The sequence below is a fragment of the Eptatretus burgeri genome, chromosome 7 (assembly GCF_056783735.1).
Source record: "Eptatretus burgeri isolate ZD-2024b chromosome 7, Ebu_testis_v1, whole genome shotgun sequence".
Classification (NCBI taxonomy): domain Eukaryota; kingdom Metazoa; phylum Chordata; class Myxini; order Myxiniformes; family Myxinidae; genus Eptatretus; species Eptatretus burgeri.
In genome coordinates, this window is record NC_140967.1 from 53009091 (window position 1) to 53036590 (window position 27500).

Here is a 27500-nt window from a genome sequence, read left to right on the forward strand (position 1 = left end):
ACAAAATTGTGTAGGCACAGTCAAGAGGATCAAACACACGAAGGATGACGGGCAAGATTCACGCTTGAGTCCAACAGAAGACCACATGGAACATGCACTTAGTGCAAAAGCGAAGCAAGAGGAGTTGCATGCAAAGGGAGTAAATAATGCCTGATAAATGGTAAACCTGGTGAAAACTGTGTGTGTGTGTGTGTGTGTGTGTGTGTGTGTGTGTGTGTGTGTGTGTGTGTGTGTGTGTGTGTGTGTGTGTGTGTGTGTGTGTGTGTGTGTGTGTGTGTGTGTGTGTGTGTGTGTGTGTGTGTGTGTCGGTCAACATTTTTCTCAGAGGTGGCCAAACAGATATTCGTAAAACTTTAATTTCATGAAACATTCTTCAGTGAGTGCCAAGGAGTGTTTTCGGCAAAAAAAAGATTTTGAGACTTTTGATAAAAAATTGGATTTTTTTTTTTTAATCGCTCAATAGTGCCAAAGCCTATGTGACGGATAATATAAATAATATATATGTATATATTTATTTATTTATTTTCTTAGAAGAGCTGTTTGAATCAGTCATGTCCATCGCTTTCAAGTGGAGATTAGAAAAGTGTAAAATCGCATTCCCCTCACCTTCACAAGCCCCTTCCCATTCATGTTCCACTTCCTTTTCTCTGTCAATTTTCTCTTCCCCTTCTCCTTCACTTTCCTCTTCACCTTCACATTCCTCTTCATGTCCCCCTTCATCTTCATCTTCACTTTCACCACCTTCCCCTTCACCACTTTCGCATTGCCGCATTCGCTCTTCACGTTCCCGTTCTCATTTTTTGTTCTCCTTGTTGAAAAAGCAATACATGTGCTCAACAATGATCAGTCTGCATGACATTTTACATTTTTATACAGATAGTTATGTTATACAGATTGAACATAATTAAGTTGGCCCAATAATTACCTTGTGATCATATGGATAAGTGCTGTTAATGGTGTCTGATCCAGGGATGATATTATTCTGATTGTTTTGTTTTCATTCTGTCGCAACAGCAAAGTACTAAATTGATCTTCACAAATGACAACAACTTACCACACCATGTTCCTGTTGTCATTGCTGCACTTCAGCACCATTATCCACCTGGACTGTCGTCCATGATCTCCAGACTTAAATAAAGCTTAACGCAAGCAGAGCAGGATGCCAGTCTAAATCGTATGCCAAAGATATATCCAGGGCAACAGTCTTGACCTCTTCTTTGAAATTTAGGGGGCTCTGACTGTTGAAAAAGAAGCAGTAGCATATCCAGAGTAGAGTGAATGAGACATAATCCAAACTGGTGATTAGAAATCAGGTCAGGTCAGGTATCGGAGCATGCACCGGAGAAGCGCGTCGCTGCATCCACTTTCCACCGGTACAACAGGGGCCTCCGTCTGGCCATCCCCCAGGTAGATGCCTGTCCCATCCACATCTCCTTGAGATGCTGTTCTACCTGCTGAAACCATGAGTCAAATGGTCTGCCCATTGGCTTCCTCCACTCATGAGGCTCCCTTGCTGAGAGAATCTGGTGAGCAGGATCAGCATCAGGAAAACGAGCTACATGTCCATACAGCTACAGCTGATGCTCATGGACTATGCAGGTAAATCTCATTTGAGTCTCTCTCTCAGCAACTGCTTGTTGGACACAACGTCCGACCAGCAATAGCCAAGCATTCTCCGAAGAGACGTGGTACAAAAGGAATAGATCTCTGTCTCAGATCCCTGGTCAGAGTCCAAGTCTCACATCCATAGAGCAAGATTGGAAGCACCAATGACCTGAAGACTTGGACTTTAGTCCTCCTGCATAGGTATCGGCAGCGCCACACCCCATTATCCAATGAATCCATGACCTCCCCCCAGGCCTGACCCAGATGTCTATTGACTTCTGGCTCACAGCCAGTGGAGACATGAATATCACTGCCAAACGAAGTCTATCTCTCTGTGACCTCAACATCCTCACCACAATTGGGGTACAGACAAGATAGCAGTATCCAAGATGTCATTGAAAGCCTGGATCTTTGTTTTAACCCAGGAAACCCATAATCCCAGCGGCTCCGACTCCTCATTCAGCACCTCGAGGGCCCCCAAAAGGATATCTAAAGTCTCCGCAAAGATTACTGCATCATCTGCGAAATCAAGGTCAGAGATCTTGACATTCCCAAACGATGCACCGCAGCTTGATCTCTCCGACATCCTCCCTAGAATCCAGTCCATACAAGTGCTGAAAGTGTGGGGGTGAGAACACACACCTGACAAACTCCAGTAACAACTGGAAATAAGTCAGAGATGGTACCACCACATCTCACAGCACTCTCAGTACCAGAATATAGTTCAGACATCACATCGATCAGTTTTGGTGGCACCACACAAAGACCCAGAATCCTCCAGAGGGCATCCCGATTCACTGAGTTGAAAGCTTTACAGAGATCAACATAGGCTGCAAGCAGCCCCTGCCGAAACTCTTGTTTGTGTTATATGAGGACCCAAAGAGCAAGGATACGGTCAATCGTTAACCTCTTTCATGTAAAGCCTGACTACCCTGGGTGCTGGTGCACAAGCAGATGGTGGTGAACCCTATCAAGAATTACCTGAGCAAAGAACTTGCCCGGCACTGAGAGCAGCGTCACCCCTCAATTGTTGCGGTCCTGGCGATCACCCTTCTCTTTCCAGAGAAGGCCAACAAGACCCCTCTTCCAAGACAACAAGACACAGAACTGCGTGCAATGACATGAGTACAGAATTCCACCAGCCCTGAGACATTCAGCATGGATGCCACAGATCCCAGGAGCTCACCACAACCTGTGTTTCCACAAACGAAGGTGGATCACAGTTGATTGCATGGTCACCAATTAGAAATCAGACTGCTTCAAAAGAGGAAAGATTTGACATTGGCAAAGATGATGGATTCCATAACTTTGGTTTTCAATGGAAGTTTACTGGCCTGTAGCGAGGAGGGTCTGATTTTTGCATACCTAATGTGAATGGGATTGATGTTAGCTATCTTTCAGGTAGAGAGGAGTTGGCGAAAAGTGACGGATGAAAAGCAAGAGTAGTTGCTTATGCACCGTGCTTCTGAGAATGCCTTTTCTCTTTCAGTGAGATAACAGCATGCTCTGAGCTCCATGTTTATACGAGTGTGTACAGTTCACAAATTTGACACAATCATGTTGAATGGTTTATTTAATCGCTATTTGATGTGGCTTTAGGTTCCATTGCAGACTGTGTGGCAAGGTGGGCAATGCATCTGTGGCTTCCTCCTGCAATGCTTCAAATCAGCAAAGATGGGAATGAAAATGGGGATGAGTTGAAGGATTCTATTCAACCAGAATTTGAGCACATTACTGGTGAGTTTATAACACTCATTCAGCTTTCAAATGCTTTTGCATGGGCTTTTGTTTTGATCGTGGATATTATTACAGCACTCATCCACATAATATTAGCTTTGATATGCAAACAAAGTGGGTTCATAACACAAGGCATGAACATGAAAATGAAGTGAAATGATATGAGAGACACGTCCGGAAAGATTAAATGATACGTCGCATGATGTTTCAAAAAGTTGTGGTCAAGTTGTGTCTAAACAAGGTGGATGAGTTGATTAGGTGGCAAGAACAAACCGATTCGATTTTGGCTCAGGTCCGGATGCGGATTTGGCCTATTAGTGGGATACAAAACGTAAACTGTCCGGCCGGGTGGAGGTATGCGCTCTCCCAAGGGCCGTTCTAGTTTCTTTTGTTATTAGAAGCAGCCTTGGAAAAATGCCACGATTAGTTATCTTAACTTGGATACACACTTAACACGGATATCCTCGAAAAAACAAATGGTAGAAAAGGCCAATATTGAATCAGCAACGTCATGCAGTTTTATTAAACTGCAATTTTTTTGGTCACAGTTATAATATTTGGCATTTGTTTTGGAGTACGAAATATGATATTTTCCAGGGAATTTGCAAATTGTTTTTCTCTTCTTGTTCCTGCCGTTGTCCAGCTCCTCTAAAAGTGGTGTTGATGTCATTTCCATTCAGTCTTGAGCCAGACATGCTGCACTCTCATTGTAGCTGGGCTTACGTGGTGCAGTGGAACAAAGATCCGGAGGTGTGTGCAGGCAACAATAGATTGGATTGTGATTCGTTGAGCAACCCTTTGATTAATTATCTGTAACAAAAATTCGTTTGTCATGTGATGAGAGTTTATTTTAAAACCTTTTATTTCTCTTTAATGTGTGATACAAAAAGCTTGCTCTTTATTGGATCAGTTTGCATGGGCTTTTGGCAAATGGACTCTACAAACTAAAAGAAACTCCCATCAGTTTAAACAAAAAGACTATAAGAATTTTGGAACATGGATCACTAGGTAGTGGGGAAACCCAGACCAAACAAAGCCAAATGGATGAATTTGATTCTACACAGCTGATGTATGTGCACCAGGATTGATAGATATGTGCTCTACCAAATGCATGGAAAAAATCAATCAATGCAATAATACTGTTTAGAGATACAAGTGCTATTCAATATATTGCAAGTCAAATGCTTTTCATCCATACACAATCAATTGTTACTCAAAGGAATGTCACTGCATTAAGTCCATGTTACTACACTAAGACTCAAGCACGAAGTTGAAAGCTTCTCGTGCTGAGATGCCATATTCAAATATAATATGTATTCATTTGTTTTCTACTAATGTCCTTTTAAATAATGTAAAACTCCACTGGTGTTTCCTAATGACCTTGATTTAAACTGCTGCTTTTGATTTATGTACAACCTCTTCTATGAAATATTCATTCCTGCTTAAGGCCCGGTCACACCTTGACGTTTTAGCCAGCGATGGCAACGTGTTAAAATTTATGTAAAACGCTGGCTTACGTTGAACTTTTGATGTTTTTTTTTAAAGATTCGGACGTATTCATAGCGACTTGGTCTTATGTATAACGCATTGGTAACTACACAGAACGTTTCGTTGTGTTATTGATAACTTATACCAACGAATGCTGAACCTGTTGTCGGCCTACACAACCGATGCCCAACGATAGTCTAGCTCAGGCATAGCGCGTTGCACGCATCGCCGACGATGTCGTGGCGTAGCCTATTAAAAGGCTGACGCACAACGATTCAAATCATAACTGCCGTAGAAATGGAAGGGTCAAAATCGCGGTCACACCTTGGCGATCTTGCCAGCGTATGCCGACGTAACAAAAAGTGTGTCTAAAACGTTGGGGGCACGTCGAATACGGTATGGGTAAGTTTGGTATGCGCAAGTAGAACGCTAAATACGCTATCATAAGTCGTAGTAAGTAGAGTACGTCAAGAAATTTTGAACATGTTCAAAATTTTACGACGTACTCGGCGTATGACACACGTTCGCATGCGATGAGGATATGTTTTACACACGATATGTGGACGCTTACACACGTCCACAAAGGCTACTTATAAGCTACTCATAAGTCGAAACACGTCGCGGTAATGTCTTTTTTACGCGAAACTTATTTCTAACTTATGTTTGACGTGCTTTGAACCAATTCTTTACGTAGCCCCAACACACATCGACGTATGTAGACGTATTCCAATGACGTCTTCCGGTCGACAAAAAAAATAAATGAACGTGTTTCTAGGTTACAACTGCCATATAAAGACGTGTTCCCAGCGGTTTTGGGAATTGGTATATAAAAATGCTGCTCATAAAAGGGGAACCCAACAGTGTTTTCGAGTTCCTTTTTGAGTCGATGTCCATGTCAGCAGTAACAGTAACAGTATCAGTATCAGTATTACTATTAGTATTAGTAGTAGTTTGTTCATGTTGGCAGTAGTAGGTGGGTGTGAGGGGGAGGGTGTGGGTTATGATGGATCGTCCTTGCGTCCGCGTGTCCACGGGTAGGTTCATAGGCTGCCACTCAACGATTTAAATGGCTGCAACTCCACTATTGAAAGTAGACGCTTGCGCTCAACAATTGGATTTTTTTTACACTCAACGACTTTTAAACGGTACCACTCAGCTAGTTTCATTGTTTACAATGAACGATTTAAATTGCTGTCACTCGCCTTTGTTTTTTTTTTTGTTTGTTTTTTTTTGACGCTGGGGTTTGGAAATTTGAAACGTTTCTTCTGAACGTGTTAAAACGCTCAAACTCGACTATTTTAAATAGACGCTGCCGATGGACAATTGGAATCATAGCCAAGCAAGACATCGAAGTGTGAATATCCTCGTCATGCCGAAGAAAAGTTTGAAGAATGCTGCAAATAAGTGTCCTGGCCGTGGCCGTGGACGCTGACGCAAGGACGATCCATTATACCGACGTCTTTCAGCCTATGAGTAACTTAAAAGTAACGTCTGTCGACGTGTGGTAACAATCGCATAACGTGCCAACAACACGTTAATCATAGGTTAGAAATAAGTTTCGGGTACGCTAAACATTACCTCGGCGTGTCTCAACTTATGATTAACTTACAAGTAGCATGTGTTGACGTCCGTCAACGATCGCAGACGGTGCCTACAACTTGTGGCCAGCGTAGCGGAACGTGTGAGTCATACGCCGGCATACGTCGTGAAATTTCAAGCATGAAAAAATTTGAGGACAACCGAAAAGTACAACGTTTAAAGCCAACATACAACGACGTATGGCAACGTACTACGACGTATGCCAGCGTGCTCTCAATGTTATCAAAACTTACCCATAACGTATTCAACGTGTGCCAGCGTTTTAGAAAAAAAATTCAAAAATCGGCATACGTTGGCTAAAACGTCAAGGTGTGACCGGGCCTTTAAGAAGACAAAAAAGTTTTTTTTTTATCCTTTCTTTTCCCAGAACCCAGGTTGGGTGTGTGGCAAGGACGAATTGTTTCGATTTTGGTGAAGATCTGAATCTGTGTCTGGATACGAGAATTATTTAATTTTTAAAGTGATTCTTCACCATTGAGAGATGGGGCCAAAAACAATATAGTACTGTATAGCATGATATTTACCTCCACCACCGAATGTGAAGGAGGTTATGTTTTCACCCTCCCCCCCCCCCACCCTGTCTGTTTGTTTGTCTTTTTGTGTACAGGATATTCTCAAAAAGTTGTGGATGGATCTGAAGGAAATTTGGTGGGCAGGTTAGGTGTTTGACAAGGACGAACTGCTTAGATTTTGGTGAAGATCTGAATTGGAATCCAGCTACAAGAATTTTCAAAGTTAATCCTTCACCATTGAGAGATAGGGCCACAAATTATATATAGCATGATATCTCAAAAAGTTGTGGACGGATTCGGATGGAATTTTGTGGACAGGTTGGGTGTGTGACAAGGAAGAATTGATTCGATTTTGATGAAGATCCGGATTCCGCTCTGGATACGAGAATTATTTCATTTTTAAAGTGCATCTTCGCCATTGAGAGACGATGCCAAAAATGACATACAGCATGATATTTCATTACCTCTGCCACCGAAGGTGAAGGAGGTTATGTCTTCACCCCTTCCATCTGTTTGTCTGTCTGTCTGTGTGCAGGATATCTCAAAAGTTGTGGATGGATCCGGATGAAATTTGGTGGACAGGTTGGGTGTGGGACAAGGAAGAATTGATTCGATATTGGTGAAGATCCAGATCCGAATTTTTTTTAAGTGATTCTTCACCATTGAGAGATCAGGCTAAACTGATATATAGCATGATATCTCAAAAATGACAGATTCGGATGAAACTTGGTGGACATGTTGGGTATGGGACAAAGAAGAACTGATTGGATTTTGGTGAAGATCCGAATCTGGATCTGGATATAAGAATTGTTTAATTCTTTTTTTTTTTTAAAGGGAAGTCTTTACCATTGAGATATGGGGCCAAAAACGATATTTTGCATGATATTTCAAAAATGTATTGGGCCCGATATGTTCTCATGGATCAGGCACTACATGGTGGAGGTATGTGCTCTACCGAGTGTCCTTCTAGTTGTTAACTGATTTGCAAAGTGCAGTTTGATTTTATAAAACTGATCCTCCTCTACCAACAATATATAGCTTCAAACCTTGTTCAATGTTCAGAGCTTGACCATTTTACGTCACGAACATTTAAATGATTGACTTGCACCATAATATTCGGATGAAATTTGGTGCATTCTAGTTATCGCAGTCACAATGCAAAAACAATTTGATCTTACACTTTCAAAACAGTTTGCCTGGCTTTGAAAGTTTTACACCTGCTACATTTAACTCGGTTTGCTAACTTAAAGTACTCTTTTCACCATCTTTGCAGGAAAACAGATTCATTGAAAGAGCAGTGGATCACCTTGCTCGAATTTGTAATCCCCACATTCAACATGGTTTGTACAGTGCTATTTCTTGTAACTCAGTGCATATTTACAAGTTTCACAAAATTTGATAATGGCCAAAGGGACAAAGTAATCTGTCAAATTGGTGAAAATGTGTTGGAAAAGCATTTTTGTATTCATTTTAATGAGCTGCTCATTAAGTTAATTTTCCCTTGGAAATACATATTTTGTGGTGAATTTACGTGCAGGGACTCATTTTAATTTGTGACAAATTGTGATGTGATAATTTTGAAATACTTTATTGGAAATTCTGTAGTACAATGGTTTTTGTTTTGATTTGTTTTTTTTTTTACATGGGACCGTAACAGTTATGTTGTGATGTTCTTCATATTTTCTTCCCTGATCATGCTTGTGCAGCTGCCTTCGGTTGGTTGTTATAAAACTCGAAACATAACCTGAACTTGTCTATGAAAAACATTATGCTTCACTCTGAACATTATAATATGCCTCAGCTGGTATAAACCTTGAAGTGTAGTGCAGTGAATTGTAGTGCAAGATGGAATGTGCACTTGGGATTGGTGTGCCAAATGCGAACATCGTGAAAATTTACTTTTAACTTCAAATATGAAGTTGGGTCCATCTTGAGGCAGGACCTAATGCAAACCTGATCCTCCAAACTTTAATGAATAGGAAAGAGCTTGTTGTGGGATTAACCTCTTACAGCTATTTTTTTTAAAAAGGTACTAGGTGTGCAGGCATGACTATGTTTATACCGGCACGCTGTAGTTTTTAAAAAGTAGCATAACCGGCTCTAATTGGTTGGCTTATTCTTTAGTATTTTCTTTTGCTATTAGACCTCACTAGGTTGCTGGAAGAACTATCATAAACTACAGAGGGGAGGAGGCGATATGACTGACATTGGGGAGGTGGAGAAACAGTTTGGCTCAGAACGAGTATTTGGATGAATGAAAAGGAAAGGGTGTAGAAGCATGCAGACAACAGGAGTGGTGTGGGGAGGGTTAGTGTTAAAAAAAAAGATTATGGTGGGTGTGGGTGGGGATGGAAGATGGCGGGTCAGAGTGGAAGATGGCGGGTCAGAGTGGAAGATGGCGGGTCAGAGTGGAAGATGGCGGGTCAGAGTGGAAGATGGCGGGTCAGAGTGGAAGATGGCGGGTCAGAGTGGAAGATGGCGGGTCAGAGTGGAAGATGGCGGGTCAGAGTGGAAGATGGCGGGTCAGAGTGGAAGATGGCGGGTCGGGGTGGAATATGACGGGTCGGGGTGGAATATGACGGGTAGGGGTGGAATATGACGGGTAGGGGTGGAAGATGACGGGTAGGGGTGGAAGATGGCCGGTAGGGGTGGAAGATGGCGGGTATGGGTGGAAGATGGCGGGTCGGGGTGGAAGATGGCGGGTCGGGGTGGAAGATGGCGGGTATGGGTGGAAGATGGCGGGTCGGGGTGGAAGATGGCGGGTCGGGGTGGAAGATGGCGGGTATGGGTGGAAGATGGCGGGTTGGGGTGGAAGATGGCGGGTTGGGGTGGAAGATGGCGGGTAGGGGTGGAAGATGGCGGGTTGGGGTGGAAGATGGCGGGTTGGGGTGGAAGATGGCGGGTATGGGTGTAAGATGGCGGGTTGGGGTGTAAGATGGCGGGTTGGGGTGGAAGATGGCGGGTATGGGTGGAAGATGGCGGGTTGGGGTGGAAGATGGCGGGTAGGGGTGGAAGATGGCGGGTATGGGTGGAAGATGGCGGGTATGGGTGGAAGATGGCGGGTCGGGGTGGAAGATGGCGGGTCGGGGTGGAAGATGGCGGGTATGGGTGGAAGATGGCGGGTCGGGGTGGAAGATGGCGGGTATGGGTGGAAGATGGCGGGTCGGGGTGGAAGATGGCGGGTATGGGTGGAAGATGGCGGGTTGGGGTGGAAGATGGCGGGTTGGGGTGGAAGATGGCGGGTAGGGATGGAAGATGGCGGGTTGGGGTGGAAGATGGCGGGTATGGGTGGAAGATGGCGGGTATGGGTGGAAGATGGCGGGTATGGGTGGAAGATGGCGGGTTGGGGTGGAAGATGGCGGGTTGGGGTGGAAGATGGCGGGTTGGGGTGGAAGATGGCGGGTATGGGTGGAAGATGGCGGGTTGGGGTGGAAGATGGCGGGTATGGGTGGAAGATGGCAGGAGATACTGATGAGCTACTATTTTGAAACACTGGAGTAAAGGGTGTGATTTTATAACCTCAAAGAAGTGATTCCACAATTGTGAGAAAAGATGAATGAGGAGTGGAAGTGAGCAGCAATAAGCCCGGGGTCTGAAAGGTTAATCAGGAGGGCTGCATGCGAATTGTGAAAGGGTGGCAAAAGAGCACAGGGCGGAAAGCAAAAAGACAAGAATATTGCGTAAAACTGCTTTCTGTCAAAGATTATTTACTGTTTGCAGGATTCCAGTGGCTAATCGGAAATGAACATTCCAGTCAGCTATTGTACCTGATTCCAAATTTAATTGCTTCCCCCCTGCTGTATACTTTTTCCAGTTAATTTACTACTTTCTTTAGCTGTTAATTTATTATTTTGTTGAGCATATCATGGCACTGGCCTGTAATGCTGCTCTTTTAAAATGCAGCTTAAAATTCCTGAACCCACCAAAGAATCCAATAATTTAATCGGACTTGGTAAATGTCCTGTATACCCACGTCTACCTTGGAAAAGCACAGTATCTCAATGGTTTGAAAACCAAATATAACAGACAGTGTCCCATTCTTACTATGCTGTTCAACCATGAGTGATTTTCACTATCTGCTGGTTGCTTCCATCAGTCCAAAAAGATATTCTGCTCGCGCCTCTCATATATGTAAGATTATTTACGAATTTCAGTGCCAGTGTGATGCTAGGTATGTGGGTCGCACATATTTGAGGTGAAGGATCGCATTGAACAACACGTCCCTTTGGGGATTAGACAGAGTCAGTCAACCAAACAGAGACAACAAACTCGGGCTTGTAAGAATGTACATCGTACGACTATTCCCTGTGCCTCTGCAATTGGTTACCATTTACTGAATAATCCACAGTGTGCAGAGCAATATTGTATTGGCTGGTTTAAAATCCTGAGTAAAGGACGCAGTTTAGCTCACCTTCATACAATGGAGACCTCATTCATCAGGTTAACCAATCCCATTCTTTGTAGACAGAAATAATTTGTCAGAACTTTATATGTATTTTGAATATGCTTGACTGTGTGGCGACTGTACCACAGTCAACGTTGAGTCATCATGAAAACCACCCCTCCGAGCCCTCAGCTAATTGGCATTAATGTTTCCGTCAGTTGTTGGTGATTCATCTCCACCTAGTCCATTATTCATGATAGTTAATTTCCGTTTCATTTCCACCGGTTCATTTCTGCCTACTCATTATTCATGATGCTTTGTGGTTCCACCAATCAGGTAATCTCATCGTTTCTTTCTTTCAACCAAGCAATGTTGAGGACATTACATTGTAACTTTGTAAGTGAGAGTTTGGTGCTTCTTCATCTGCTTGCAGTTTTATCCTGAGGAGTGCAAGTCAAAAAGCTTTGATAATGTCGATTTTATTGAAATGCATGCAGTACCTATAGAAAGTCTACACCCCCTTTTAAAATTTTCACATTTTGTTGCCTTGTAGCCTTGAATTAAATTCCTTTAAATCAGCCTTCTTCCACCTTTATTTACACGTCTTAACCCACAACTTCCAAGTGAAAAACAAATTCTACAAATTTCAGAAAATAAATTAAAAATAGAAAACTAGAATATCTTGGTTGGATAAGTGACTACCCCCATTATAATAGCAATTGTAAATTATCTCAGGTGTAACCAATCACCTTCAAAATCACACACCGAATTAATTGGCCTCCACCTGTGTTAAATTGTAATGATTCTTATTGTTTCAGAATAAAGTCAGCTGTTCCTGTCGGTTTCCTCTGCTGGGTAGTTCATTTCACAGCAAAGACTCAACCATGAGTACAAATAAGCTTTCAATAGACCTCTGGGATAAAGTTGTGGAAAGGCATAGATCAGGGAATGGGTATAAAATATTTCAAAGGCCTTGAATATCCCTTGGAGCACAGTCAAAAGGATCATTAAGAAGGGGAAGGCATATGGTACCACCAAGACCCTGCCTAGATCAGGCGGTCCCTCCAAACTGGATGATCAAGCAAGGAGGAGACTGATCAGAGAGGCCACCAAGAGGCCAATGGCAACTTTGAAAGAGCTACATGCCTTTATGGCAACGACTGGTCACTGTGTGCATGTGACAGCAATATCCAAAGCACTCCACAAGTCTGGCTTGCACGGTAGGGTGGCAAGAAGGAAGCCATTACTCAAAAAGCCCACCTTGAGCCCCGTTTGAGGATTGCATAAAAACACTCCGGAGATTCTGAAGCCATGTGGCAAAACGTTTTGCGATCTGACAAAACCAGGATGGAACTTTTTGGCCTAAATGCAAAACGTTACGTTTGGTGCAAACACAACACAACACAACACAACACCCAAAGAACACCATCCCTACTGTGAGGCATGGTGGTGACAGCATCATGTTATGGGGATGTTTCTCTTCAGCAGCGACTGGGGCACTTGTCAGGATAGAAGGGAAAATGGATGGAGCAAAATACAGAAAAATGTCAGAGGAAAACCTGATGTCCTCTGCAAGAAAGCTGAAATTGGGGCGGAAGTTCACCTTTCAGCATGACAACGACCCGATGCACACAGCCAAAGCCACACTGCAGTGGATAAGGAACAAAAAGATAAATATCCTTGAGTGGCCCAGTCAGAGCCCCGACCTAAATCCAATCGAAAATCTGTGGCATGACTTTCAGATTGCTGTCTATCAACGCTCCCCACGAAACTTGACTGAGCTTGAACAGTTTTGTTCAGAAGAATGGGCAAATATTGTGCAATTAAGGTGTGCAAAGTTCATAGAGACCTATCCCAACAGACTCATAGTTGTAATTGCTGTCAAAGGTGCTTCCACCAAGTATTAACTCAGGGGTGGACACTTATCCCATCAAGACATTCCAGTTTTGTATTTTTAATTAATTTTCTGAAATTTGTTGAATTTGTTTTTTTTCACTTGGAAGTTGTGGGTTATGATGTGTAAATAGAGGTGGAAAAAGTCTGATTCAATGCAACTCAATTCCAGGCTATAAGGCAAAAAAAGGTGAAAATTTTGAAGGGGGGTGTAGACTTCCTTTTAGGCACGGTATATGACTAGCCATGGGAAATGTGGGAGGAAGTTTTATACGTCATCGGTCACATGGGCTGACAGCCATGTTGGATTAACGGTAAAACCTTTAAAATCTACTTCTCTCAAGCCACTCAAATAATTAATGCAAGATTTGATGGTATGATCGACTACCCATGGAGAATGTAGTTTGAAAATTAAAACTTCACAGGTCATGTGGTCTGGCAGCCATATTGAAATGAAAAATTTGCCCTATACGATCAATGCGAAACTTTAAATATGTGATTGACTCCCCATGGAGAAAACAAGTTTGATACCAATGACATCATGGGTCACGTGTCTGATCAAAGTGGGGCTGCTTGGGCTCTGGCATAACTGCTCACAGTGATGCATGCATGCGTCGGTATCCCCCATGCTTTTTAAACAAAAAGAAAAACGGGGTAATATTGTAATCGGCTCCGTATATCTGTCTGACCATCCGTGATGCTGTCTCCTCAGTAGTGCAGAAATTCACCAAACTTGGTTGTTATGATCACCATATGACAATAAGACGTGAGAGTAGTCATATTTGGCCCCACTCACTGGGGCGGGGTAAAAAAGTCAAATCCCCAAAAATGCAATTACGGGCACGTTTTTAAACATTTTAAAATGAAACTTTGTATATGCAATCAATTTTGGGGGACGCATGATATATGGAACGTTTTTTTTGGATTTTAACCCCAGTTCATGTCCCAGGAGGGAGGGGACTTGCTTAACTTGAAATTTGATATTGGGTCGTTCATGGTGAAACTTTTTGCCATCTTTTGACTTTGCTTTCGGTGGGAAGAGTGGAGATTGGTGAAGGTGTGCCATCGATTTCGCTCTCGTTTTCTGTTTGTTGTTTGTGTTCATAAATCTGAATTAAGTTTTTATACACTTACATACTGTATGTCATCAGTTCTGCTTGGAGTAAACCTTATTTGCTTTTGTTGCTCATCACTTTCACAGGCATATTATGACAGGCAATTTCAGACAATGTAACCTTTATGTTTAATACGATGAGCATTTCTAGATCAACATGTTGGAGTCCGTATCGACCACATGCGCCCGTTTGTGGGTTTTCTAAAAATCAGGTAATCAAATTGCCATTTCAAATTTGCCTAAGAATCATTTAGGGCCAAAATTACAAAAGGCGTTTAAGAGTTAGACACGTGTAGAATCACTAATCCTGCGATGATCATCCATTCAAAGTTAGTCGCCTAATTGCAGAAGAGTGATCATCTAATGCACGATCAAAACCAAATCACAAGCGTTTAAATAACAAAGAAGCTTCTACACGTCGGCGAGGGCATGTTTGAGAGTGTGTTTAAGGTCTTGAAACGAGCATTTTCACGGCTTATAATTGGTAGTTTACATGGGATGTTTGCTTGAATTAGCTCAAGAGGAGGCAGAACAGGATATGAAAAGGGGCATTTCGCCAGCATGCATTGAGAATATTTGAGGATAGATGCAATCCTTTGGAGAAGTATGACAATATCAAATTTGTCTGGAGTTACAGTCTCTCAAAGGAATCATTTCATTGGCTGCTGCATTTAATGTGACCTGGATCAACCTACGATGAGGAGCAATGCGCTGAATCTCCTCCAACAATTGTCCGTGGCATTGCGATTCTATGCAAGTGCATCATTTCAATTGGATGTTGGAGATATGTGCGGTGTTTCACAGGCTAATTGGCTGTTTAGATGCGCACAACTAATCGGCCGTTTATCTCCCTTCGTAAATTGCTATTTAGACTTGTGATTAGCTGTGCACATACAACAATGTTTTTGTCAGCATTTTTGAGGGTTAAGCATATGTTAGCAAGGCACTGGCTAAGTGCCTTTCGTAAATTCGTCCCTTAATGGTTATCAAAGCAAAAAGACGAGCATGTTATGCAGCTTGTGAATTTTATAATTGTCAGGATTTAATAAAGCTACTTTGGTGCAGCAGTGATACTGCACTGAAATGCTGAATATGTTTATATCCACGAATATGTTGATAGCCAATTGCTTTGATCTTTGCACATTACAGTTACTTTGACAATGCTGAAAGAAAGAAAGCAGAATGAAAGTAGGAAGCACAAGAATGATTGTGCTTCTGGACAGGGAGATAGATCAATTGTTTGTTTTTTTTTTTTACATTAATCCAAATATCATTTGCCAGGTGTAAGTGCGATGATGTGGAACACCTTCCTGGTAGAACGTCTGTCAGCTACCACTCTGCTCATCGATAAGGTGGGAGTCAACATCATAATTTAATTATTTATTTGGCATTTTGTGTCACCAAGGTGCTATTATATGTAGTCATTTTAGGAAGAGCGTGACATAAAATGAAGAGAGTGACAGGTGGAGTGAATTGTTGAAGGAGATCCAGTGAGAGGGTCTCATGAAGAAAATAGATTTTACAGAGGAGAATGATAATTTAAGTAGAGGAAGAGTGGTAAGACAGAGTTAGGGGTGGAAGGTGCAAAGACAAAAGTTTGCAGTGATTGTGGGGAGGGTGATGAGAAGACAACAATGTTCCAGAGCAGAAAGGGTGGGATGTAGAATAGGAAGTAATAGCTAATAGTTATTGGGAAGTGGCAAGGTGAAGGATTTTGAACACAGCGATATCATGTAGTGCATATAGTAGCATATGAGGAGCTACTAGAGGGAGACAATTATTCTAGTTTTGTTCTCGTACAAAACTAAGATAGTCTAGTTTTGTATTTTTAATTAATTTTCTGAAATTCGTGGAATTTGTTTTTCACTTGGAAGTTGTGGGTTACGATGTATAAATAAAGGTGGAAAAGTCTGATTTAATGCACTTTATTTCCAGGCTATAAGGCAACAAAAGGTGAAAATTTGGAAAGGGGCTGTAGACTTTTTCTATAGGCACTGCATATACTTGAACACTGAAGAATGCAATTAGCCTTGTTGGCAATTCCAAAAACCTCCAGTTTTGCAGGATTTAGCCAAAATATTACATCATCTCGACCAATCCAATGAGAGGAGAGAGAGGGGGGAGGGAGAAGTGGGGGAGAGAGAGGTGGGAAAGGGAACAGTTGCACAAAAAACAGTTAAATGTCATGTGAATTTAATATTGTCTAGCTATGTGCTTGCGAAAGCTGTTGTTTGATTAAAATCAACCCCGTCAACCCCAGGTCCTCTAAAGTCATCCACCCAACTCCTCCCTCCTGCTCCAGTCAAACCTAAGTTCTCAAAAGTCCAAATGATTATATTACATATTACCAAATGCAAATGATTATATTACAGCACAATGTTACAGTATTCATAACATTTCCTGAAAGCAACAAATCTTTGCTCAGTAAACACAATCATGAAATTTTTCTATTCAAAGAAAGCTATTAGGTTCAATAAATACATCAGAATAACAATACAGAACTGAATAGTAAACACCAAACTTGTCATGCCTGACTGACTTCTGTCATTAATATTTAACCTTTAAAGCATCGATAACACTTTGCTTTACAAAATAAAAATTGCTTAAAAACAAACGTTATTAATAAATATTGTATCCCGTAGTTAGTCCACATATTCAATTTATTACCTAAAAAGTTTTTGAAATCATTGTTTCAATATATAGTTAGAAAATAGTTAACTTGCCAGTATACTCTGGGAATATGAAACAATATAATTTGACTACAGTTTGATCCTCAACCCTAGTTTTCAGTCTCTAAGAGCTTTTATTGTCAAGCATGTAATGAAATGCATCATTTGCTTGAAAAAAAAAATTCATATTTGTGAAAGAATCCGTCGTGGACTTGAAGCTCAAAGTACGCAAAACATTTTAACATTCATAAAATGAAAACCCAAGACAAAATGTGGAGTTGTCTGCTGAATGACACAATGTGGAGTTGTCTGCAGAATGACACAATGTGGAGTTGTCTGCAGAATGACACGATGTGGAGTCATCTGCAGAATGACACGATGTGGCGTCGTCTGCAGAATGACATGATGCAAATTAATTTCACTCCATGGTGAGAATGGAGGACATAAAGAATAAGCCAAGGAAGGAAATAACAGGCAGAATGAGTTGGTGATTTATTTGTGTTCAATTAATCTTTTCTTATTTTTAAAGAAGAGGAAGAAGTACAATAAAGTCGAGACTCGAGAAGCATGAAATGAAAACACCCAGGATAAAAGAAAGAATATGTGTCAGGCTTAAGTCTAATTAGGCCACAAACACCACAAACTCGCCACTTCCCTTATTCTTCTCAGGAAACACTCATCTCTTCAAATATTCACACGTAGACCTACTAACTTAACCACAGCATGGGCGTAAGCAACTTGCCTCAGTTCATGTGTACCAGATGCTGATGAAGCCTGAGAACCTCCATGGAGTGAACAAAATGGTGGCAATTAATTTTGAAGCCCTACTGAGATGGACAGATATGGGAAGGGACAGGACAGACAGGCGGACCATACATAAGTTGATATGTATCCATATTCTTTAATTTATTCTAGTTGTTATTAACTGACACTTTGTCTTAACAGAATAAATGAAGGGTGAATACATTTGAGAGAAAGATAAAATTTATGTGAGCAGTCTGACTATGCTCTGGAATTCATTACAATACTGTTGGTAAAAGATTGACTCAAACATAATCCATAAACTAATTAAATCAATCAGAAATGGAGTTGAGGTAGTTCTCAAGGCAAATGGAGTCACACTGATTTATTATTGATTAAACTTAAAGACAGGTTTTTTATTTTTATTTTTTTCCCCTATTATAATAAGTGTTGTTATATCCTTAAGAGTTGATCGAAATCCCTTGAAAGTGCTTTTGCTTTCATATTACACTGATTTATTTTGTTATCACGTCTCTCAATGGATAAGAGTTAGTCACCATCTCTTGGATTTTGTTTTTTTAAGCTTTCTTCGTTTCTTTGCTCAGTTTGAAAACTTGACATTCCTTAATTGAGACATTCAACCTCAGATCCCCCCTTCAGAAAGTAGTATAACCTTTTATAGTTTTCTGTAGAGCATTTGTCAAGTGACATCATTTTTGTCTCCGTTTTGGACAGGTTTGCAAAGCTCCAAAGGATCGGCTATGTAGGCGGGTGAGTATCTTTACATGTTGCTTTAATCTAGTTCTGCCATTTGTTTCTTCATGAAAATCGTTGATGCTCACACTTTATTTCTTCCATCACCGAAGGTGGAAGGAGATTATGTTTTCACCCGTCTGTTTCTGTTTCCACAGGATTTAGGCATGGGTGACAAGGCTGCAACTGTCTTTCTCAGCTGCTGCTGTGAACTTTTGCAGATTTTGCTGGAGGTGAAGTCAAAACTCAGCATAATCCTTAAGCCTCTCAGGACAGGTGGCATGAAATGTACAAAGAACAGCTTCACCATGACTACATCCCAACTAGACAAGCTTAACCAAAAATGGGATTTTTAATGGTGTTGTGACGTACGTTTTAGTTTTTATACTAATCGTCACTATTGAAAGCAACTTTGTGTTTATACAAACTTCCCTTCATTCACACTATCAAATAAATTCCTTCTGAAAAGTGTTTTTAATCTTTTCGTTTGCATATCCACTGATAAGAATGGGGATTGTAAGTTGTGTGAATGAAGATGGTGAAAATTGCATTTTGCAAATGCAACAAACGCATTCTCATACATATAGGTTTTGGATCTTCTCTCTCCCCACCACACCCCATCACCTCCCCATGCCTCGTATTTGTCATATTTGCCTTGCCACTTACCATTCGACTTCCATCACCAAATAAAAATGTAATTTGAATGCTCCAGCAAAACAAGCAAATGACCTGATATCATCTTACCACAAAAGCAAAAATGACACATGTGTCAACAGGTGATTCAAAATTACAAAGTACTCATTATGGAAGCTTCATTGACACTTAATGTTTGTGCCCTAGGTTATAAGTTGGTGTTTATATTCTGTTTATAAGTTTGTGAAACATGCCACACTACCTTTAACAGTAAGTTTGGCACCAGTGATGGAAGTGAGAGTCCTTGTCTGCATGATTGGTGGAAAAAAACAAAATGCAGAGGGTGATGGTCATATATCTACAGTGATTAGGGATCATGGATATGCTTATACATAGTCCATGATCAACAAAAACCTTGTAAACCCAATTAATGAAGTTAACGTGAGTCAAACGTATGCCTTCCGACCATGTTGTGAATACTTAGACCATTCCACTTTACAGGGTACCTTTTCTTAATCAACGTGATCACAAGATCAACGTGGCAGTTGAACATGCACAGATTTTTTTTTTTTTTTTTTGCATTGGACCCTATGACCTACTTTACTGATTGTCCCATTGCTAGGCGGACATCGACCGGGATGAAGCCGAGATTCCTACCCTCGAGGTAGAGGATGCTTGGGCCGGGGCTGAAGGTCCAACCTCGATCACTGAACTGGCATTGGACCAATCTGGGGTTCATTACCCTCTTGTGCAGCATCACTACGTCCTCTGCCGGTTGCTTCATGCCACCTTGGCATTTGGCCTGCGTGTCAAGCCCCTTTCACTGTTTGATGCAAAAGTGGGTTCATTATGTTTGGATCTCATGTGTAAGTGAGAAAATGTGCTTTTATTATAAAATGCAGTTGGCTATTAGAAAGGACTAAAAATTATTTATTTCGTTTTTTTTCAAATGCACTTGATTGCTGTTTTGTAGCTCTCAGAATGTCATTCGGTCAAAAAGCTAGAAGTGAACTGGAGTGGAGTGGTGAGAGGGGTAGCGATGGGTTACCTTTTATTTCATAAGTCATCATTCGTAGCCCTAGTCATCCTCACTGGAAGCCCAAAGCCCGCAAAAAGCCAGCCACTCTGACCGGATTCCCCCAGCGATCGAGTCAAGATTAAATGTTAAATATTTGTCTGTTTTGTGTCAGTTGCAATTAAGTGGTGTACACTGTCAAGTTCAATTACCTTTCCTGACTATCAGTGTAAATTCTGCATATTTCCTTTCTTTTTCTCTTGAATCCAGGGAAAAAATGCCTTCTTTAAAGACTTGTCCACCCTTCCTCTCTTACCTTCTGGAGAAATGGATCCAGAGCTTGTTTCACTCCGACAGCAGGTTAGTACGACACAGCATGGAGCATTACTAAATATAATTATTATGCAAAACTTTTATCTTAGCATTTTTGGTGAACTACTTTATTTTATTTTATGCATTTGGCATCTGCAATTATAATTTGCTGTTCTTTGATTGTCTGTCTTGTTCAGTTCCCATTTCTCTCTGTCCTTTAACCCTTGATAATCCATTTCTCCCACAATTCCCCCACCCCTCTCCCCCCAAAAGTGTTAATGCTTGTAAATACCAACTACCTCATCTTACCAAAGGTAAACCATAAGTCTTGATGCTGTTATCCAAACTTTATATTTTATTCAGTTGGAGGGGTCTCGGCAGTGCTGACAGTTCTAGGCAGCATTTTGATGCCCATTTCAAGTTGCCCTAAGGCATTTAAGGGTGAACCGCCTACTTTGGACTGGTACCACTAGACCAACCTGACAAGGTAGCCGTACCATTCTCTCTTCGTTAAAGGTCATTATTGTTCCAGCTGAGTTAATTTCTTTTTCAGTAAAAAAAAATGTTGCAGCAAAAGGTGGCATTGTTTCAAGAGTAGGGGCAAGAGTCATAAATAAGCTCAATAAAATGACCTAAGAATTAGAATGTGCTCCTGTTAAAAGGGAAGGAAGTGTGATAGAAACGGAGTGTGAAGACGAGGAGAGCTTATTGATCCAGACCTTGAACTGTTGAATGTTGTAATTGGTGGAAAAAGGAGAATGACAGCTGGTTAGATAAATTAGCTGTGCGAGGAAAGGAAAATGGGCATTTATTGGTTCTGCATATCTGAAGAGACATAAGGTTGCTATCTGACGCCAAGTGAGTGGAGCAAGAACACCCAACCAAGCAAGCTTGGTGGGGGAACTGCAATGATCATGGTAATAGCGGTAGAAGAGGGATAAAGAAGAAATTGCTCTGCAGTGGGCCTGGGACTGAAGGTTGTTGTAACGCACAAGCCAAACGATCTTAGCCTGCACTTTATCGAGAACACGAAGTGCAGGGGGAGTTTCACCCCAAATGTGGGAGCAATATTCCATCGGCTGAGCATGGTGGACGTTGGCTTTTGCCTGCTCCGTAAAAGCTCATTGAAGCAAATGTTCCCACACCGGATCTGTCCTGTCTTTTTGTTTCTGTTGTCACATCCTTGTGTTGTTGTTTTGTTTTTACCCATTCCTGAGTTTATCCATCCAATTTTAGTAGTGCTTGTTAAATTTGTGATCATGCATATCTTGCCTTCCCTCCAGGGCTCAGCTTGAAAATGTGCCTTGAGTTCAGCCTCACACATATTCTTTCTTTTATCCTGGATGTTTCCTGTCACACTTCTTGACTTTATTTTACTTCCTCCTCTTCTTTAAAAAATATAAAAGGATTTAATTTAACACTAATAAATCACTAACTCATTCTGCCTGTCATTTCCTTCCTCACTTATTCTTTGCATCCTTCATTCTCAACACCTAGTAAAACAAATTTCCACTGGAAACCCTCTCTTCCCTTTTGCAGACGATTCCCTATTGTTTCATACAGTGTCCACTCCCTCTGCTTGGTAGTAAACAGCTGTATCCCTCATCACCCTACCCTCTCTATCTGTCTGTCTCTCTGCTGATCTGGAAATTATTAGATTCTGATCTGATAAATGGAATATTTCTGTCTCATGCTTTTGCTTCCAAAGGATCCTTAAGCAAACCTTCCTGGCTTTCTATTTTCTTGGTCTTCCACTGGAAGAGGGTCAGTCTCTTGAACTATTAGGCCTCACCATCAGTTATGACCTTTCCTGAGCTGACCACAACAAAGCTGGCCTCAAAAGTCAGCCGCAGATTTAGCATCCTCTGTCAATCCAAATCTTTCCTTTGAAGATCAGAGATGCACACAGTCTCCAAAGCTTCATCTATAGCTCAATGGAGTACTGCTCTCTGCTATGGGCTGGCGTTCCAGCATCACATCTGTCTCTTCTGGATTCCATGCTATCGAATGCTCTCAAACTATTGGAATCTTCCCTGATGAGGCTGAAGCATAGAGACTGTCGCTCTCACATCACAGGCTCTATGAAATCGGTGGTCTCTCTATGAAATGTCAATATTTGATGTCATCACCTTTTTCATGCAAAACAGCAGATATCCTTTTTGGAAAGCTTTCCTGCAATTTCTGCAGAAATTACATTGGGAGGTTGTTCCATGCATTCTGCAATGTTTCCCATAATTTGTATTTTGATTTTGGTTGCTTTTGTTTCTGTCCAAATAATCCAAAAATCTAAGCTTGGTGTTTGGTTTAGTGGTTAGGGTGGCTGGCTTGGGATCTTGGGGTCCTGAGTTTGAGCCCCGTTGGCCACTGAATTATTACCGGGTGGGGTTGACTCAGCCTGTCATCCTTCTGAGGTTGGCGAAATGCGTACCAGTTTACTGTTATGGGGGCACAGCATCAGCGGCATTGTTGCGTCCCCAACAAAATGATTGCTACCTGGCAGCCAAGCTGTCATATGCAAGAACAAGAAGAAGAAGAATATCCCAATATCTTAGACCACCACTTTTTTCCACTAATTTGTAATTTTTCTCTTGCAGGTAACGTAAACAAGCCCACACCATGTCCAATACATAAAACTTGACGAGACTCAAAATAATAGTTTTACATTAGGAAGACAATACCCAGAGGGAAATATCCCACAAAACAGGTATTTTCAGATGTGGAAATCATGTAACGATAGAGAAGCATAATGAGAGCAGAGAAGTTAAAGATAGAAAATGGATTGGAAGGCCAAAGAAACTCAGCAAAACATATGTGCAATTCTTAGAGATTGGTTCCTCAATCGAAGAAAAAAATCAAGTGATGAACTTACACAAGAATTGGTACAGACATCAGTGGTTCAAATGGATTCTTCTATTCTCAGAAAGTCTTTTATCAAAAGTGGTCTCCATGGGGGAGTTGCTGTCAAAAGCCCTTTCTGAATAAAGACAACAAAGCCAAGAGAGTACAATATGCCCAAGAACATCATCGTTGGGATGCTCATCGGTGGTGAAATGTACTTTGAAATGATGATTCAAACAAAGGCAGTATGTCACAAGGAGGGTTGGTGAGAAGTATAAGGATACATGTCCACAGCCGACAGTGAAGCATGATGGAGGCTCTGTTCAGGCTTGGGGATTATTTCTACTGCTGGCATTGGGGATTTGGTGAGAATTGAAGGAGACGATGAATGCTGACAAATATATGTAGATCCTAATCCACCACGGTATCTCATCAGGAAGGAAGTTAATTGGTGACAACTTTTGTTTTCCAACACAACAATGACCCCAAACACACTGCAAATGTCATTAAAACATATTTACAAAGAAAAGCAGTCAGGGACTCTACAACTGTCTGGGATACAAAAGACAGAAGATGTCTGAGATTATTTGGACAGAAAGAAAAACGAAAAACAACCAATATCAAAAGGCAATCAAGATTGCAGACCCTCACCAGGAATTTTTAGGTGTGGTGTTTGTGTAGTTTATTGTCGTGTATTTTGTGTGGTGTTTGTGTGCTGTTGTTACCTAATTAATAATCGACATAACTAAAACTGCCACTTTATAACTGCGGGCAATGATGACCGGGTATGAAGATGTCCCGCTTTGATGCAACCCCATTTTGATCAGACTTCTGACCCTGATATGTGAGCCATGACATTTATTATTATTCAATTGAATTCCGAATGGGATTAAAATATATTCAATTAAAATCAAATGTTAGACCACATAAGTACAGTCCTGCGTTGGTGTCAGCAGAAAGAACCCGAACGAGCAAAAAGCAAAGATGAAGTCATCAGGAGGAACCTGGATAGGATTTGGGTTTCAGCTGCTACTCCTCCACCCACAAACCCATCCAGGTGCAGCCAAGTGAGCCTTATTCCAAAAAAAACATTCTGGCTGCCAGACCATGCGTCTGATCAGATTGAAATTTAAAACATTCAACATCACGACTAGATCATAATTGTGAAGCTTCACGTCGACTGTTGAAGCGGTTCAAGAGATAATTTTTGTAAGATTTTTGCTCAATCCAATATGGCTGCCAGACCATGTGACATCAATTATTAATGAATACTCTGGTATCCCCAAGGCTTGATGAACATTTTTGTCAAAGAACTTTCCCTTGATCTGTCCAACCATTCTGGAGAAGAAGATTTTCTATGTTTTAGAGTAAATCCAATGTGGCTGCCAAACCATGTGACCTATGACATCATATGTGTGAACGTTTTGTTCCTCTTGGAGAGGCGGTCGGTCATCCGTGTAAAGTTTCACTTCTATCTGTTCAGCCATTTCAGAGATTTTGAAAGTGTTTCATATACATACATACATACATATATATATATATATATATATATATATATATATATATATATATATATATATATATATATATATTTAAACAATATGGCTGCTGAATCACGTGACCGATGATGTCTTCAATTTTTTTTTTTTCTGCAGACCAATTTATTCCTGGCTAACCCTCAAAAAATTTTCATACTGATCGGATGTAGCATTCTACATATGCAGTTATGACGTCATATCAAAGGCACCTTTGATGTCATTAAAAAAAATCAGACTTATTTTATTCCTCATGAGGAGTACATGCCATGTGCCAAGTTTCATTTTTTTCCTTGGTGCTGTTTCAGAGATAGAGGTCCAAAGTTTTTCCAACATGGCCACCACACCACATGATCTATAATGTCATAATTATCATTAAAACATTACCCATGAGTATTCGCTCCTATGGTGAAAATTTCGTCTCAATCCGACAAGCGGTTGCAGAGTAAAAAAAGAACGTTGTGTGCAGACAAACAAACAAGAAAAAGACATCATGCAGAGCACGACACTTGGAAAATCCACCCCCCCCTCTCCATAAGTTGCCATGGTTACATCAAATTGTCCATTTCATTAAGATTAAAATTGACATTCTTAATCAAAGCTCACGTCAATCGGATGAAATTGACAATTTTTCAGATGAAATTTGATGATTTTTGAAGTTTGACCTTTTGACCTCAAAAATAGCTGCTTTCCCAATTCAGTGATTTGACTACACAATTGCTGTTTGATTTTCAAGTTCATAGGATGTAAATTGACTTTTTCAATTGAAAAATGATTTTAGATGTTTGTCCTTTAGTTGACCTTTGACCTTTTGATCTCAAAAATAGTTGGTTTCGCAATTCAGCAATACACGATGCAATTGCTGTTTAATAATCAATTCAATTGGATGATAATTGACGATTTTTCAGATAAAAATTGATGATTTTAGAAGTTTGACCTTGAGTTGATCTCTGACCTTTTGACCTCAAATCATTGCTTTCCCAATTCAGTGATGAAATATGCAAAAGCTGTTCAACTTTCAAGTCAATTGGATGAAAAATGATTTTAGAAATTTGACCTCCAGATGGCCTTTGACCTCAAAATCAATAGGCTTCTCAGTTGAGACTACCTCTACAACATGGTAAAGTTTCATGACGATCGGTTTCGAATTGTAACCTGTCAACGATTGACAGACAGACAAACAGACAAACAGACAAACAAACAAACAATAACAAAATTGACTGACCAATATACTTGAAAAATCTTCGATTTTGCAAGTAACAAGCAAACAAGAAAGAGATCATGCATAGCATGATACTTGCGAAATGCATAAAACAAATTTGACCGAAAAAAAAAAAATTGGTGGTTGAATTCAATGACAAAATACACAAATCTGCTTCAAATTTCAGGTCAAATGGATGAAAATTGACAATTTTAGAAATGATTATCAACTTTTTGGCATCTTGTGACCTTTTGGCCTTTGTTGACCTCAAAAATACTTGTTCGTTGAATTCAGTGACCTGATTTGCAAATCCTCTTCAAATTTCAAGTCAATGGGATGAAAATTGAGGATTTTAGAAAGACCACCTTAGTTGTTGACCTTTAGCCTCTGTTTGACCTTTTGCAGTTTCCCGAATTACCCTCACATTTTCCAAAACTAGGAGGCATCCTTATGGTACTCAAGTTTGAAGGTGATGCGGTGGTATAATTTACATACATGACGTCAGCGTCATGTCATTAAGTCAGTGTGCTTCATTGGTTGAGTTTAATAATCCTGGCTGCAAACCTCTTGACTGGTGATCAGCAGGGCAGAGACAATGTGCTCGTGTGGCAGGCGACACTTGTTGCTGCCAGGCTGTGCAGCAAGCGCTGTGATCGAACTCGATTTGTGCCCTGCTGCCTCGTCAAGTTAGGGGATTTGATGTGTGAGTGTGTGCGTGCGCATGCGTACGTACGTGTGTATATGTATATATATATATATATATATATATATATATATATATATATATATATATATATATATATATATATATATATATATATATATATATATATATATATGTTTCATTTAATATGCTCCCACTGGTTCTGCTGACGCTGCATCCCATCCATGGATCCTTCATCTCTCAGTGTTGGATTCCTCGCCAGTTAGCCCTTTCCTTAATCCCATCCTTCCATCTTCTCTTCTGTCTTCTTCTTGGTCTCCTTCCTTTCAGCATCAATCTCTTCGCTTTTCTACTATCCGATCTTCCCCATCCTCTGCACATGCCCAGCTCATGCCAGACACTGCTCTTCCTCTAGGTTACTTAACTTCCTCTGTCCAGTTTTTATCCTCACTTCCTCATTGGTTACTCTCTGCATCCATCGAATCCCAAGTATTATTTCAGATATCTACTATCAAAATTATTTAGTCTCCTTTTCTCCTCCGTCCACCTCTCTGACCCGTTGCAGCACCACAATACTGCTGCATTGCACACTTTCATCTTGGTTTGCAGGCTCATTTTCCTTTTCCTCAAGCGATCTCGACTTAACTCAGCTACACTGTTTATGTATAATCATATTCTATTATATACATATTTTTATATATATATATATATATATATATATATATATATATATATATATATATATATATATATATATATATATATATATATCTTCTTCTTCTTTCGGCTGCTCCCGTAAGTGGTCGC

At 40.7% G+C, this 27500-nt stretch overlaps 1 protein-coding gene across 4 annotated transcripts in view; it reads left to right on the plus strand.

Moving 5' to 3' along the window:
* Positions 1 to 27500, plus strand: part of RAB3GAP2 (RAB3 GTPase activating non-catalytic protein subunit 2) — a 232069-nt gene that overhangs the window by 173229 nt on the left and 31340 nt on the right. For 2 of the 4 annotated variants that reach the window (XM_085888493.1, XM_085888494.1), the window contains exons 26-33: positions 3205 to 3342; positions 3986 to 4092; positions 8215 to 8281; positions 15614 to 15684; positions 18478 to 18513; positions 18654 to 18728; positions 19751 to 19966; positions 20414 to 20503. In XM_085888493.1, coding sequence (XP_085744619.1) covers positions 3205 to 3342; positions 3986 to 4092; positions 8215 to 8281; positions 15614 to 15684; positions 18478 to 18513; positions 18654 to 18728; positions 19751 to 19966; positions 20414 to 20503 — 800 coding nt within the window. Of the gene's footprint in view, positions 1 to 3204; positions 3343 to 3985; positions 4093 to 8214; positions 8282 to 15613; positions 15685 to 18477; positions 18514 to 18653; positions 18784 to 19750; positions 19967 to 20413; positions 20504 to 20818; positions 20943 to 27500 lie in introns of those variants that run through there. The other 2 variants (XR_015060109.1, XR_015060110.1) reach the window with 2 other exon arrangements.